The sequence below is a fragment of the Tachyglossus aculeatus genome, chromosome 7 (assembly GCF_015852505.1).
Source record: "Tachyglossus aculeatus isolate mTacAcu1 chromosome 7, mTacAcu1.pri, whole genome shotgun sequence".
Classification (NCBI taxonomy): domain Eukaryota; kingdom Metazoa; phylum Chordata; class Mammalia; order Monotremata; family Tachyglossidae; genus Tachyglossus; species Tachyglossus aculeatus.
In genome coordinates, this window is record NC_052072.1 from 17,561,913 (window position 1) to 17,574,889 (window position 12,977).

The 12,977-nt window shown below is 47.9% G+C and overlaps 1 protein-coding gene across 4 annotated transcripts in view; it reads right to left on the bottom strand.

Moving 5' to 3' along the window:
• The window catches only part of ANKS1A (ankyrin repeat and sterile alpha motif domain containing 1A), a 255,025-nt gene that overhangs the window by 113,543 nt on the left and 128,505 nt on the right, over window positions 1-12,977 (bottom strand). For all 4 annotated transcript variants that reach the window (XM_038748704.1, XM_038748705.1, XM_038748706.1 and 1 more), the window contains 4 exons: window positions 12,743-12,818; window positions 12,339-12,440; window positions 12,112-12,210; window positions 5,294-5,499 (listed from right to left, as the gene is read on the bottom strand). In XM_038748704.1, coding sequence (XP_038604632.1) covers window positions 5,294-5,499; window positions 12,112-12,210; window positions 12,339-12,440; window positions 12,743-12,818 — 483 coding nt within the window. The remainder of the gene's footprint in view (window positions 1-5,293; window positions 5,500-12,111; window positions 12,211-12,338; window positions 12,441-12,742; window positions 12,819-12,977) is intronic.

Here is a 12,977-nt window from a genome sequence, read left to right on the forward strand (position 1 = left end):
AATAAATAGAATAGATATGTACAAGTAAAATAAATAAATACATAAATAGAGTAATAAATATGCACAAACATATATACATATATACAGGTGCTGTGGGGAAAGGAAGGAGGTAAGACGGTGGGGGGCTTCCCATCTCATAGAAAAGTGAGTAACTGCCACCCCCAAAGGGAAGAGCCTTGGAAATTGTAATATGGAGGTTGGGGGGAAGACCAAAGATTTAATCATTAGCTCCCCATCTCACAGAAAAGTGAGTAACTGCCACCCCCAGGGGGAAGAGCCTTGGAAATTGTAATACGGAAGTGGGGGGAAGACCAAAGACTTAATCATTAGCTCCCCAACTCACAGAAAAGTAACTGCCACCCCCAAGGGGAAGAGCCTTGGAAATTGTAATATGGAGGTGGGGGGGGGGGGGGGGGCAAAGATTTAATCATTAATCAATCAATCAATTGTATTTATTGAGCGCTTACTGTGTGCAGAGCTCTGTACTAAGCGCTTGGGAAGTCCAAGTTGGCAACATATAGAGATGGTCCCTACCCAACAGTGGGCTCACAGTCTAGAGGGGGGAGACAGAGAACAAAACCAAACATATTAACAAAATAAAATAAATAGAATGGATATGTACAAGTAAAATAAATGAATAGAGTAATAAATATGTACAAACATATATACATATATACAGGTGCTGTGGGTAAGGGAAGGAGGTAAGACGGAGGGGAGCTTCCCATCTCATAGAAAAGTAACTGCCACCCCCAAGGGGAAGAGCCTTGGAAATTGTAATATGGAGGGTGGGGGGGTGTCAATCAATCAATCGTATTTATTGAGCGCTTACTGTGTGCAGAGCCCTGTACTAAGCGCTTGGGACGTACAAGTTGGCAACATATAGAGACAGTCCTTACCCAGCAGTGGGCTCACAGTCTAGAAGGGAGAGACAGAGAACAAAACCAAACATATTAACAAAATAAAATAAATAGAATAGATATGTACAAGTAAAATAAATAAATACATAAATAGAGTAATAAATATGCACAAACATATATACATATATACAGGTGCTGTGGGGAAAGGAAGGAGGTAAGACGGTGGGGGGCTTCCCATCTCATAGAAAAGTGAGTAACTGCCACCCCCAAAGGGAAGAGCCTTGGAAATTGTAATATGGAGGTTGGGGGGAAGACCAAAGATTTAATCATTAGCTCCCCATCTCACAGAAAAGTGAGTAACTGCCACCCCCAGGGGGAAGAGCCTTGGAAATTGTAATACGGAAGTGGGGGGAAGACCAAAGACTTAATCATTAGCTCCCCAACTCACAGAAAAGTAACTGCCACCCCCAAGGGGAAGAGCCTTGGAAATTGTAATATGGAGGTGGGGGGGGGGGGGGGGGGCAAAGATTTAATCATTAATCAATCAATCAATTGTATTTATTGAGCGCTTACTGTGTGCAGAGCTCTGTACTAAGCGCTTGGGAAGTCCAAGTTGGCAACATATAGAGACGGTCCCTACCCAACAGTGGGCTCACAGTCTAGAGGGGGGAGACAGAAAACAAAACCAAACATATTAACAAAATAAAATAAATAGAATGGATATGTACAAGTAAAATAAATAAATAGAGTAATAAATATGTACAAACATATATACATATATACAGGTGCTGTGGGGAAGGGAAGGAGGTAAGATTGGGGGGGAGCTCCCCATCTCATAGAAAAGTGAGTAACTGCCACCCCCAAGGGGAAGAGCCTTGGAAATTGTAATATGGAGGTTGGGGGGAAGACCAAAGACTTAATCATTAGCTCCCCATCTCACAGAAAAATGAGTAACTGCCAGCCCCAAGGGGAAGAGCCTCGGAAATTGTAATATGGAGGTCGGGGGGAAGACCAAAGATTTAATCATTCGCTCCCCATCTCACAGAAAAGTGAGTAACTGCCACCTGCAAGGGGAAGAGCCTTGGAAATTGTAATATGGAGGTGGGGGGGGGGGGGAAGGCCAAAGATTTAATCATTAATCAATCAATCAATCAATTGTATTTATTGAGCGCTTACTGTGTGCACAGCACTGTACTAAGCGCTTGGGAAGTACAAGTTGGCAATCAATCAATCATATTTATTGAGCGCTTACTATGTGCAGAGCACTGTACTAGGCGCTTGGGAAGTACAAATTGGCAACATATAGAGACAGTCCCTACCCAACAGTGGGCTCACAGTCTAAAAGGGGGAGACAGAGAACAAAACCAAACATACTAACAAAATAAAATAAATAGAATAGATATGTACAAGTAAAATAAATAAATAAATAGAGTAATAAACATGTACAAATATGTATATATGGCAACATATAGAGACGGTCCCTACCCAACAGTGGGCTCACAGTCTAGAGGGGGGAGACAGAGAACAAAACCAAACATATTAACAAAATAAAATAAATAGAATAGATATGTACAAGTAAAATAAATAAATAGAGTAATAAATACGTACAAACATATACATATATACAGGTGCTGTGGGGAGGGGAAGGAGGTAAGGCGGGGGGATGGAGAGGGGGAGGAGGGGGAGAGGAAGGAGGGGGCTCAGTCTGGGAAGGCCTCCTGGAGGAGGCCAAAGACCAAAGATTTAAGCAAGAAGAGAGATGTCAGCAGTGGGTAGGGACTGTCTCTATGTGTTGCCAACTTGTACTTCCCAAGCGCTTAGTACAGTGCTCTGCACACAGTAAGCGCTCAATAAATACGATTGATGATGATGATGATGGTGACTAGGAAGAGAAGGGGGCAGCTAGAGGGCCAATTCATTAGACGCCTCTCCTTTGGGTCATCCCTAAGGGAGTGTGAGGCCCGGGGCAACCAACCTGGTGGGAGGGTCCCGGCAGTCTCGGGAGGGGAGGGGGAATTGACGGAATGGAAGTTCCCTCCTTAAATTCCTCTCTTTCTTCCTTCCCTCCCCATCTCCACAGAACGAAGGTAGCAGAGAGATCCCCCAGGTCACAAGCCGCTTGGGACCACCCCGGGCCCCGTGTCACAAGGCTTAGTGGAAAGAGCCCGGGCTTGGGAGGCAATCAATCAATCAATCAATCAATCAATCAATCGTATTTATTGAGCGCTTACTGTGTGCACAGCACTGTACTAAGCGCTTGGGAAGTCCAAGTTGGCAACATATAGAGACGGTCCCTACCCAACAGTGGGCTCACTGTCTAAAAGGGGGAGACAGAGAACAAAACCAAACATACTAACAAAATAAAATAAATAGAATAGATATGTACAAGTAAAATAAATAGAGTAATAAATATGTACATACACATATACAGGTGCTGTGGGGAAGGGAAGGAGGTAAGATGGGGGGATGGAGAGGGGAACGAGGGGGTTCTGTCACTTAGCTGTGTGCTCTGAGCAAGTCATTTAATAATGATAATAATAATAATAATAATAATGGCATTTGTTAAGCGCTTACTATGTGCAGAGCACTGTTCTAAGCGCTGAGGGGGAATACAAGGTGATCAAGTTGTCCCACGTGGGGCTCACAGTCTTAATCCCCATTTTACAGATGAGGTAACTGAGGCTCAGAGAAGTTAAGTGACTTGCCCAAGGTCACACACAGCAGACATGTGGCGGAGTGGGGATTCAAACCCATGACCTCTGACTCCAAAGCCCGTGCTCTTTCCACTGAGCCACGCTGCTTCTCTGTGCCTCAGCTACCTCATCTGGAAAATGGGGATTAAGACTGTGAGCCCCACATGGGACAAACTGATTTACCTTCTATCTACCCCGGTGCTTAGAACAGTACTCGGCACATAGTAAGCGCTTAACAAATGCCATCATTATTATTAATAGCAATACTAACAGCTGAATTTGTTTGGCGCTCACTATGTGCCAGGCACTGTTCTAAGCGCTGGGGAAGATACCAGCCAGTCGGGTCGGATGCGGTCCTTGTCCCACAGAGGGCTCCCAGTCCTAATCCTCGTTTTACAGATGAGGAAACTGAGGCGCAGAGAAGTGAAGTGAATTGGCCAAGGTCACCTAACAGACAAGTGGCGGAGTCAGGATTAGAACCAAGCTCGCTCTCTTCCTCCCTTCAAAGCCCTACTGAGAGCTCACCTCCTCCAGGAGGCCTTCCCACACTCAGCCCCCTCCTTCCTCTTCCCCTTCTCCCCATCCCCCTGCCCTACTTAATAATAAATAATAATAATGGCATTTATTAAGCGCTTACTATGTGCAAAGCACTGTTCTAAGCGCTTGGGGGGGATACAAGGTGATCAGGTTGTCCCACGTGGGGCTCACAGTCTTAATCCCCATTTTACAGATGAGGGAACTGAGGCTTAGAAAAGTTAAGTGACTTGCCCAAGGTCACACAGCAGACATGTGGCGGAGCCGGGATTCAAACCCATGACCTCTGACTCCAGAGCCCATGCTCTTTCCACTGAGCCACGCTACTTCCTTCCCCTCCCCACAGCACCTGTATATATGTTTGTACAGATTTCCTGCTCTATTTTACTTGTACATATTTGCTATTCTATTTATTTTATTTTATTTTGTTAACATATGTTGCTTTGTTGTCTGTCTCCCCCTTCTAGACTGGGAGCCTGCTGTTGGGTAGGGACCGTCTCTAGATGTTACCAACTTGGACTTCCCAAGCGCTTAGTCCAGTGCTCTGCACACAGTAAGCGCTCAATACATACAACTGGATGAATGAACCTTTTAGACTGTGAGCCCACTGTTGGGTAGGGACTGTTTCTCTATGTTACCAACTTGGACTTCCCAAGCGCTTAGTCCAGTGCTCTGCACACAGTAAGCGCTCAATAAATACGACTGGATGAATGAACCTTTTAGACTGTGAGCCCACTGTTGGGTAGGGACTGTCTCTCTATGTGTTGCCAACTTGGACTTTCCAAGCGCTTAGTCCAGTGCTCTGCACGCAGTAAGCGCTCAATAAATACAATTGACTGATTGATTGAACCTGGGTCCCTCCATTCATTCAATCGTATTTATTGAGCGCTTACTGCGTGCAGAGCACTGGACTGAGCGCTTGGGAAGTACGACTTCCCAAGCCCGTGCTCTACCCACTAGGCGCACTGCTTCTCACTATAACCGGAGAGGTTTCCATTTCCACCCCAGACATCATCATCATCATCAATCGTATTTATTGAGCACTTACTGTGTGCAGAGCACTGGACTAAGCGCTTGGGAAGTACAAGTTGGCAACATATAGAGACGGTCCCTACCCAACAGTGGGCTCACAGTCTAGGATTCCCTGGCGCTCCCACCCGGCCCAAAGCTCGGGGCTCCCAGACAGATCCCCGGCAACGGGCTACGTACTGGCGTCGCTCCGGCTGCTTTCCCGCCGGCCAACTCGGCTTCCTTATTCCCGGAATCTCGGTCGGAAGACCTGCCGCTGGCCGTGCTGTCCAGGGAGTGGCAGGAGACGGCGTTGTACAGGGCCTCGTAGGGACACTCGTCCTCGGCCCCGACGTCGAAGTCGATGATGAGCTCCGTCACCGCCCTCTCCACGTCCCCTGCGGGGGCTGAGGAGAGCAATCCATCAGTCGGTCAATACATCAACCCCCGGGATGGGGTGAGCGCCTACTGGGTGCGGGGCCCCGCGCTCCAATCAATCAATCAATCAATCGCGTTTATTGAGCGCTTACTGTGTGCAGAGGCTCCAGGCTTGGGAAAGTACAAGGGCGCCGGAGAAGCGGCGAGGCCGAATGGATCGCGTATGGGCCTGCGAGTTGGCGGGCCTGGGTTCTAATCCAGACTCCACCACTTGCCTGCTGTGTGGGTGTGGGCAAGTCACTTGACTTCTCTGTGCCTCAGTTCCCTCATCTGTACAAAGGGAATTAAAACTGTGATCCTACGCGGGACAGGGACTGTGTCCAACCCAATTATCTTGTATCTACCCCAGTCATCATCATCATCAATCGTATTTATTGAGCGCTTACTGTGTGCAGAGCACTGTACTAAGCGCTTGGGAAGTACAAGTTGGCAACATATAGAGACCGTCCCTACCCAGCAGTGGGCTCACAGTCTAAAAGGGGGAGACAGACAACAAAATCAAACATACTAACAAAATAAAAAAATAAATAAAAATATAAATAAATAATCTCGCGTATGGGCCTGCGAGTTGGAGGGCCTGGGTTCTAATCCAGACTCCACCACTTGCCTGCTGTGTGATGTGAGTGTGGGCAAGTCACTTGACTTCTCTGTGCCTCAGTTCCCTCATCTGTACAACGGGAATTAAAACTGTGATCCTACGCTGGACAGGAACTGTGTCCAACCCAATTATCTTGTATCTACCCCAGTCATCATCATCATCATCATCATCATTGTCATCATCATCGTCATCATCATCATCATCAATCGTACTTATTGAGTGCTTATTGTGTGCAGAGCACTGTACTAAGCGCTTGGGAAGTCCAAGTTGGCAACATATAGAGACGGTCCCTACCCAACTGCGGGCTCACAGTCTAAAAGGGGGAAATGGAGAACAAAACCAAACATACTAACAAAATAAAATAAACAGAATAGATATGTACAAGTAAAATAAATAGAGTAATAAATATGTACAAGCATATATACATATATACAGGGACAGTGCCTCAGTAGTGCCTGGCACACAGTAAGTGCGAAGCAGCGTGGCTCAATGGAAAGAGCCCGGGCTTTGGAGTCAGAGGTCATGGGTTTGAATCCCCGCTCTGCCAATTGTCAGCTGTGTGAGTTTGGGCAAATCACTTAACTTCTCTGTGCCTGAGTGACCTCATCTGTAAAATGGGGATGAAAACTGTGAGCCCCCTGTGGGGCAACCTGATCACCTTGTAGCCACCCCAGCACTTAGAACAGTGCTGTGTACATAGTAAGCGCTTAATAAATGCCATTATTATTATTATTATCTTCTAGACTGTGAGCCTACTGTTGGGTAGGGACCGTCTCTATATGTTGCCAACTTGGACTTCCCAAGCGCTTAGTCCAGTGCTCTGCACACAGAAAGCGCTCAATAAATACGATTGAATGAATGAACAAATACCATTAAAAGCAGCGTGGCTCAGGGGAAAGAGCACAGGCTTTGGAGCCTTCCCTTCCCCACAGCACCTGTATATATGTATATACGTTTGTACATATCTATTACTCTATTTATTCATTTATTTATTTTACTTGTACATATCTATTCTATTTATTTTATTTTGTTTGTATGATTGGTTTTGTTCTCTGTCTCCCCCTTTTAGACTGTGAGCCCACTGTTGGGTAGGGACTGTCTCTATATATTGCCAACTTGTACTTCCCAAGCGCTTAGTCCAGTGCTCTGCACACAGTAAGCGCTCAATAAATACAATTGATTGATTGATTGATTGATTGATTGGAGTCAGAGGTCATGGGTTCAAATCCCAGCTCCGCCAATTGTCAGCTGTGTGAGTTTGGGTGAGTCACTTAACTTCTCTGTACCTCAGTTACCTCTTCTGTAAAACGGGAATTAAGACTGTGAGCCCCCTGTGGGACAACCTGATTGCCTTGTAACCTCCCCAGCACTTAGAACAGTGCTCTGCACATAGTAAGCGCTTAATAAAAAAAGCCATTACTATTATTAAAAAAAAATCAGAGATGCAATCCCTGGCCCCAAAGAGCTTACAGTCTAGCCAGGGCTCTGGAGATAGAAGGTAGTCAAAACTCTCCATCTTGCCTGGGCACCAAAGTGACGACTCTTTGACCCTACGTTAAACTGGTGCTCGATCTCTCTGTGGAGCAGATATCATCATCATCATCAATCGTATTTATTGAGCGCTTACTATGTGCAGAGCACTGTACTAAGCGCTTGGGAAGTACAAATTGGCAACATATAGAGACAGTCCCTACCCAACAGTGGGCTCACAGTCTAAAAGATATGGAAGAGGGGGAAGACTTGCCAAAGCAGGCACTGGAAAACCTCTTGGCTCTTCTGTTTTTCCCTTCTCCCACTCATACGTTTCCCTTTTTCCCTCTCCCAGGGGGATGCCCACGGATCAATCTTTGGAAACGCCGGCTACTCAAACCTGCCCGGTCCCGGCCTCCAAATACCAGCCACGTGCTGCAAGTGCTTTGGAAGGAAGGATGATGCCGAGGATGAAGGCAAGGCAGATGGCTCAAGATAATAATAATAGTAATTATTGATCATTCATTTATTCACTCGTTACTGTGTGCAAAGCAGGGTACTAAGTGCTTGGGAGGGTACAATAGAACAATGAACTGACACATTCCCGGCCCATAATTAGCTAATTGTGGTATCTGTTAAGAGCTTACTGTGTACTGAGCACTGAGCTAAGCGCTGGGGCAGACAGATGATAACCAGGTCCCACATTCATTCAATCGTATTTATTGAGTGCTTACTGTGTGCAGAGCACTGTACTAAGCGCTTGGGAAGTCCACGTTGGCAACATCATCATCACCAATCGTATTTATTGAGCGCTTACTGTGTGCAGAGCACTGTACTAAGCACTTGGGAAGTCCACGTTGGCAACATATAGAGACGGTCCCTACCCAACAGCGGGCTCACAGTCTAGAAGGGGGAGACAGACAACAAAACAAAACATATTAACAAAATAAATAGAATAAATATGTACAAATAAAATAAACAGAGTAATAAATACATGCAAACACATGTACATATATACAGGAACAGAGACTCTGTCCAACCTAATTAACTCGTGCCTACTCCGGTTCTTAGAATGGTGTTTGACACATAGAAAGCTCTTAATACCATAAAAAAAAAGCTACCTGTAGAAAGCAACAGCAAGCATTCATAAGGAAAATTGTGCAGCGTGGCCTGAATTTACAGATGTGAAGGGCTACATACATGAGAAGCAGCGTGGCTCAGGGGAAAGAGCACAGGCTTTGGAGTCAGAGGTCATGGATTCGAATTCCGACTCTGCCACAGCTGCTGTGTGACCTTGGGCAAGTCACTTAACTTCTCTGAGCCTCAGTTACCTCACCTGTAAAATGGGGATTAAGACTGGGACACATGGACAACTTGATCACCTTGTAACCTCCCCGGCACTTAGAACAGTGCTCTGCACATAGTAAGCGCTTAATAAATGCCATTATTATTATTATTATGTAACTCTTCATTAGTTCATGACAGCTTAAGTGACCTGTTCAAAACCATTCAATTTTATATCAGTGAGGGAGCCTAGACCACCCTAAAGAATTCCACTTTGGCTATTTTTACAAAGATACGATGAAGCAATGGATTTTTTAAATAGCTGAGTTTCTGTAAATGCACCTTTCCAGACATGGGACTCACATTCTAACTAGTCTTCTAAACTGTGAGCTCGCCGTTGGGCGGGGACCGTCTCTATATGTTGCCAACTTGTCCTTCCCAAGCGCTTAGTACAGTGCTCGGCATACAGTAAGCGCTCAACAAATATGATTGAATGAATGAATAGGAAGGAGAACAGGTACTGAATTCCCCCCGGCATAGAGTAAGTGCTCAACAAATACGATTGAATGAATGAATGAACGAATGAATAGGAAGAACAGGTACTGAATCCCCCTTCTGCAGATGAGGGAACTGAGGCACAGGGAAGTGACTTGTCCAAGGTCACGCAGCAGGTAAGTGGGATTAGAATCCAGATCCCGACTCCAAGGCCCGTCCTCTTTCCACTAGGCCATGCTGCTTCCCACTTACCGCTTTCAAGAGATCCCACTAGGACTTTAAGCTCCCTGAGGGCAGGGAACGTTTCCACCGAAGCAGCCTGGCTCAGTGGAAAGAGCCCGGGCTTTGGAGTCAGAGGTCATGGGTTCAAATCCCGGCTCCCCCACTTGTCAGCTGTGTGACTTTGGGCAAGTCACTTCACTGCTCTGCGCCTCAGTGACCTCATCTGTAAAATGGGGATGAAGACTGTGAGCCCCCCGTGGGACAACCTGATCACCTTGGAACCTCCCCAGAGTTTGGAACAGTGCTTTGCACATAGTAAGCGCTTAATAAATGCTATTATTATTATTATTCCACTAAGCCTACTTTTCTGTGCTCAGTCCAGTGCTCTGAACGCGGTAAGCGCTCAATAAATACCACTGAGTGATTCCCTCATCCACTGTTGGGATCCTCCGTACCCAACTGTGGCTTGGAGCCTCAAGTTGGGTATGGCCACCCTTGGGCCTCGACAGCTGTTAAGAGCAGGACGTTCCCATCGGGAAGCAGGGAGACGGAGAGGACGTGGGCCTTCTATCCCGAGAAGCCAACGACGGGAGAAAATGCCAGCGAACACAGCTGGGACTTCCGTCAGGGAAGCACCAACCTCACCCCGGGATTATTTTTCCTCTTGGCCCAAAAGCTGTGGCATTTTCTGGTCCCATTTTGCAAACAACATCACAGAACCAGATAAGTCCCGGCTCACAAAGGTGACCCGGTCACTTAATATTTCACTAGGTGATTTAACTAGGTGATTTAGAGAAGCAGCGTGGCTCAGTGGAAAAGAGCCCGGGCTTTGGAGTCAGAGGTCATGGGTTCAAATCCCGGCTCCGCCAATTGTCAGCTGTGTGACTGGGCAAGTCACTTCACTTCTCTGTGCCTCAGTTACCTCATCTGCAAAATGGGGAAGAAGAGTGTGAGCCCCCGTGGGACAACCTGATTACCTTGCAACCTCCCCAGTCCAGCGCTTAGAACAGTGCTTTGCACATAGTAAGCGCTTAATAAATGCCATTATTATTATTATTATTATTATTATTATTAACACGGGAGGCTGTGGAAAAGATGAATCTTCCCCAGATTTCTAGTCAGCAGTTCATTCATTCATTCAATCGTATTTATTGAGCGCTTACTGTGTGCAGAGCACTAGACTGAGCGCTTGGGAAGTACAAGTTGGCAACATATAGGGATGGTCCCTACCCAACAGTGGGCTCACAGTCTAGAAATTTGTTCAATTTGTTTGCACAGTCTAGAGCATTTGTTAAGTGTTTACTACATCCCGGGCAGTGTACTAAGCGGTGGGGTAAATGCAAGATAATCGGGTCGGCCACAGTCCCTGTCCCGCCGGCATTTGAACCCACGACCTTTGACTCCAAAGCCCGTGCTCTTTCCACTAAGCCACGCTGCTACATAATAATGACACCATTTGTTAAGTGTTTACTACATCCCGGGCAGCGTACTAAGCGGTGGGGTAAATGCAAGATAATCGGGTCGGCCACAGTCCCTGTCCCGCGTAGGGCTTACCATCTAAGGTGGACTGTGAGCCCAATGTTGGGTAGGGACTGTCTCTATATGTTGCCAATTTGTACTTCCCAAGCGCTTAGTACAGTGCTCTGCACATAGTACGCGCTCAATAAATATGATTGATTGATTGATTGAGGGAGAACGGGTATCCCCATTTTACGAATTCATTCATTCAATCGTATTTCTTGAGCGCTTACTGTGTGCAGAGCACTTATGTACTCTTCAAACTCCTTCTGATTTCTATTCAGAAATAAAGGTCTACGGAAAGAGTATGGAAATAGGCTTCCACTAGGCTGGGAAAGAGAACCGTTCCACTCTGGGAGCCAGGACTCAGTTTGAAAAAAATGAATATAAATGTTAAGCTCACGACCCTTACTCACGTCCTCCTTCCTTCCTGGAATTCCCTCCTCCTTGCTATCCAACAGAGCAACAGTGTCCCCAACTTGTACTTCCCAAGCGCTTAGTACAGTGCTCTGCACACAGTAAGCGCTCAATAAATACGATTCAATGAATGAACGAATGAATGGGTTCAGTGACCTTGTCACCCACAGGGCAGACTTTGGTTTTTTTTCTTCTGAAACTGTTGAGCCCTTACTGTGTGCCAGACCCTGTACTAAGCACTGGGGTAGATACAAACTGATCAGGTTAGACACAGTCCCCGTCCCATGTGGAAGCAGCGTGGCTCAGTGGAAAGAGCCCAGGCTTTAGAGAGGTCATGGGTTCAAATCCCGGCTCCGCCAACTGTCAGCTGTGTGACTTTGGGCAAGTCACTCAACTTCCCTCTTCTAGGCTGTGAGCCCGCTGTTGGGTAGGGACCGTCTCTATATGTTGCCAACTTGGACTTCCCAAGCGTTTAGTACAGTGCTCTGCACACAGTAAGTGCTCAATAAATGATTGAATAAATGAATGAATGAATCAGGCTTCAGCGGGCAGACCGAGGCGGGGCCGGCCTCCTTACCTTGGGGCTTTCGGACGGCCAGATCCACGACGGGGATGAGCAGGGGCTGGGTGGGAGCGGTCCTTTCAGCTTCCTTAGCGTTCTTCCCCATCGTGTGCCCTACACGGGAAGCAAGACCGGCTCCGCTATAGCGGACCGGCCCCTGTCCTTTCCCGGCCGGCCGCCCCGCGCCTCCCTGCACGCCCGAAGAGCGGGTTTCCCTCCGGCCCCGCCGGCCGGGTGCCCACCTTCGATGAGCGCTGCGATCTGCTGGCTTTTCTGGGAGGGCAGCTCCCGCACGGTGTCCAGCGCCGTCAGCCCCCGATTGTCCTTGATGGTCACGTCAATCCCTGCGGACACACGGAGGGAGGGGTGGGGAGGGCCTCCTCGGGACGATCTGCGGACAAGCCAGTGGGCGTCCGCGTCCGGCGTCGCGGGAATTCTCCCCGCGGGGGGGCCGGGCTTCGGGCTTTCCGGAGGGACAGGCTCGGCCGGCCGGGGCGGACGTACGGAGACGGGACAATCGCAACATCTGCAGCCGAGGCGGGGGGGGGGGAGGACGGGGGGATTCGCCCCCTTCTCGGTTGGGTCCCGGTGACATCCCGCCCTCGCCCCCCGAGCTGCAGGGGCCAGGAGCGCTGCACCCTCTCACCTGCGGCCAGCAGGATTTGCACCACATCAGTCTTGCCAAACAAAGCAGCCTCATGCAAAGCACTGCCCTTCTCCGTCTGGAAAGCAAACGAGAACTCAGGGCGGGGGTCCCGGGATGCGCATCGGTGGGCTCCAGCCAGTTGGCGGTGCGGACGAAGACCTCAAACGGATCACGGACGGACACACGGGAGGGGAACGATTGGCCCCGAAGCCGGCCGGCCCCGTCTCCCTGCCTA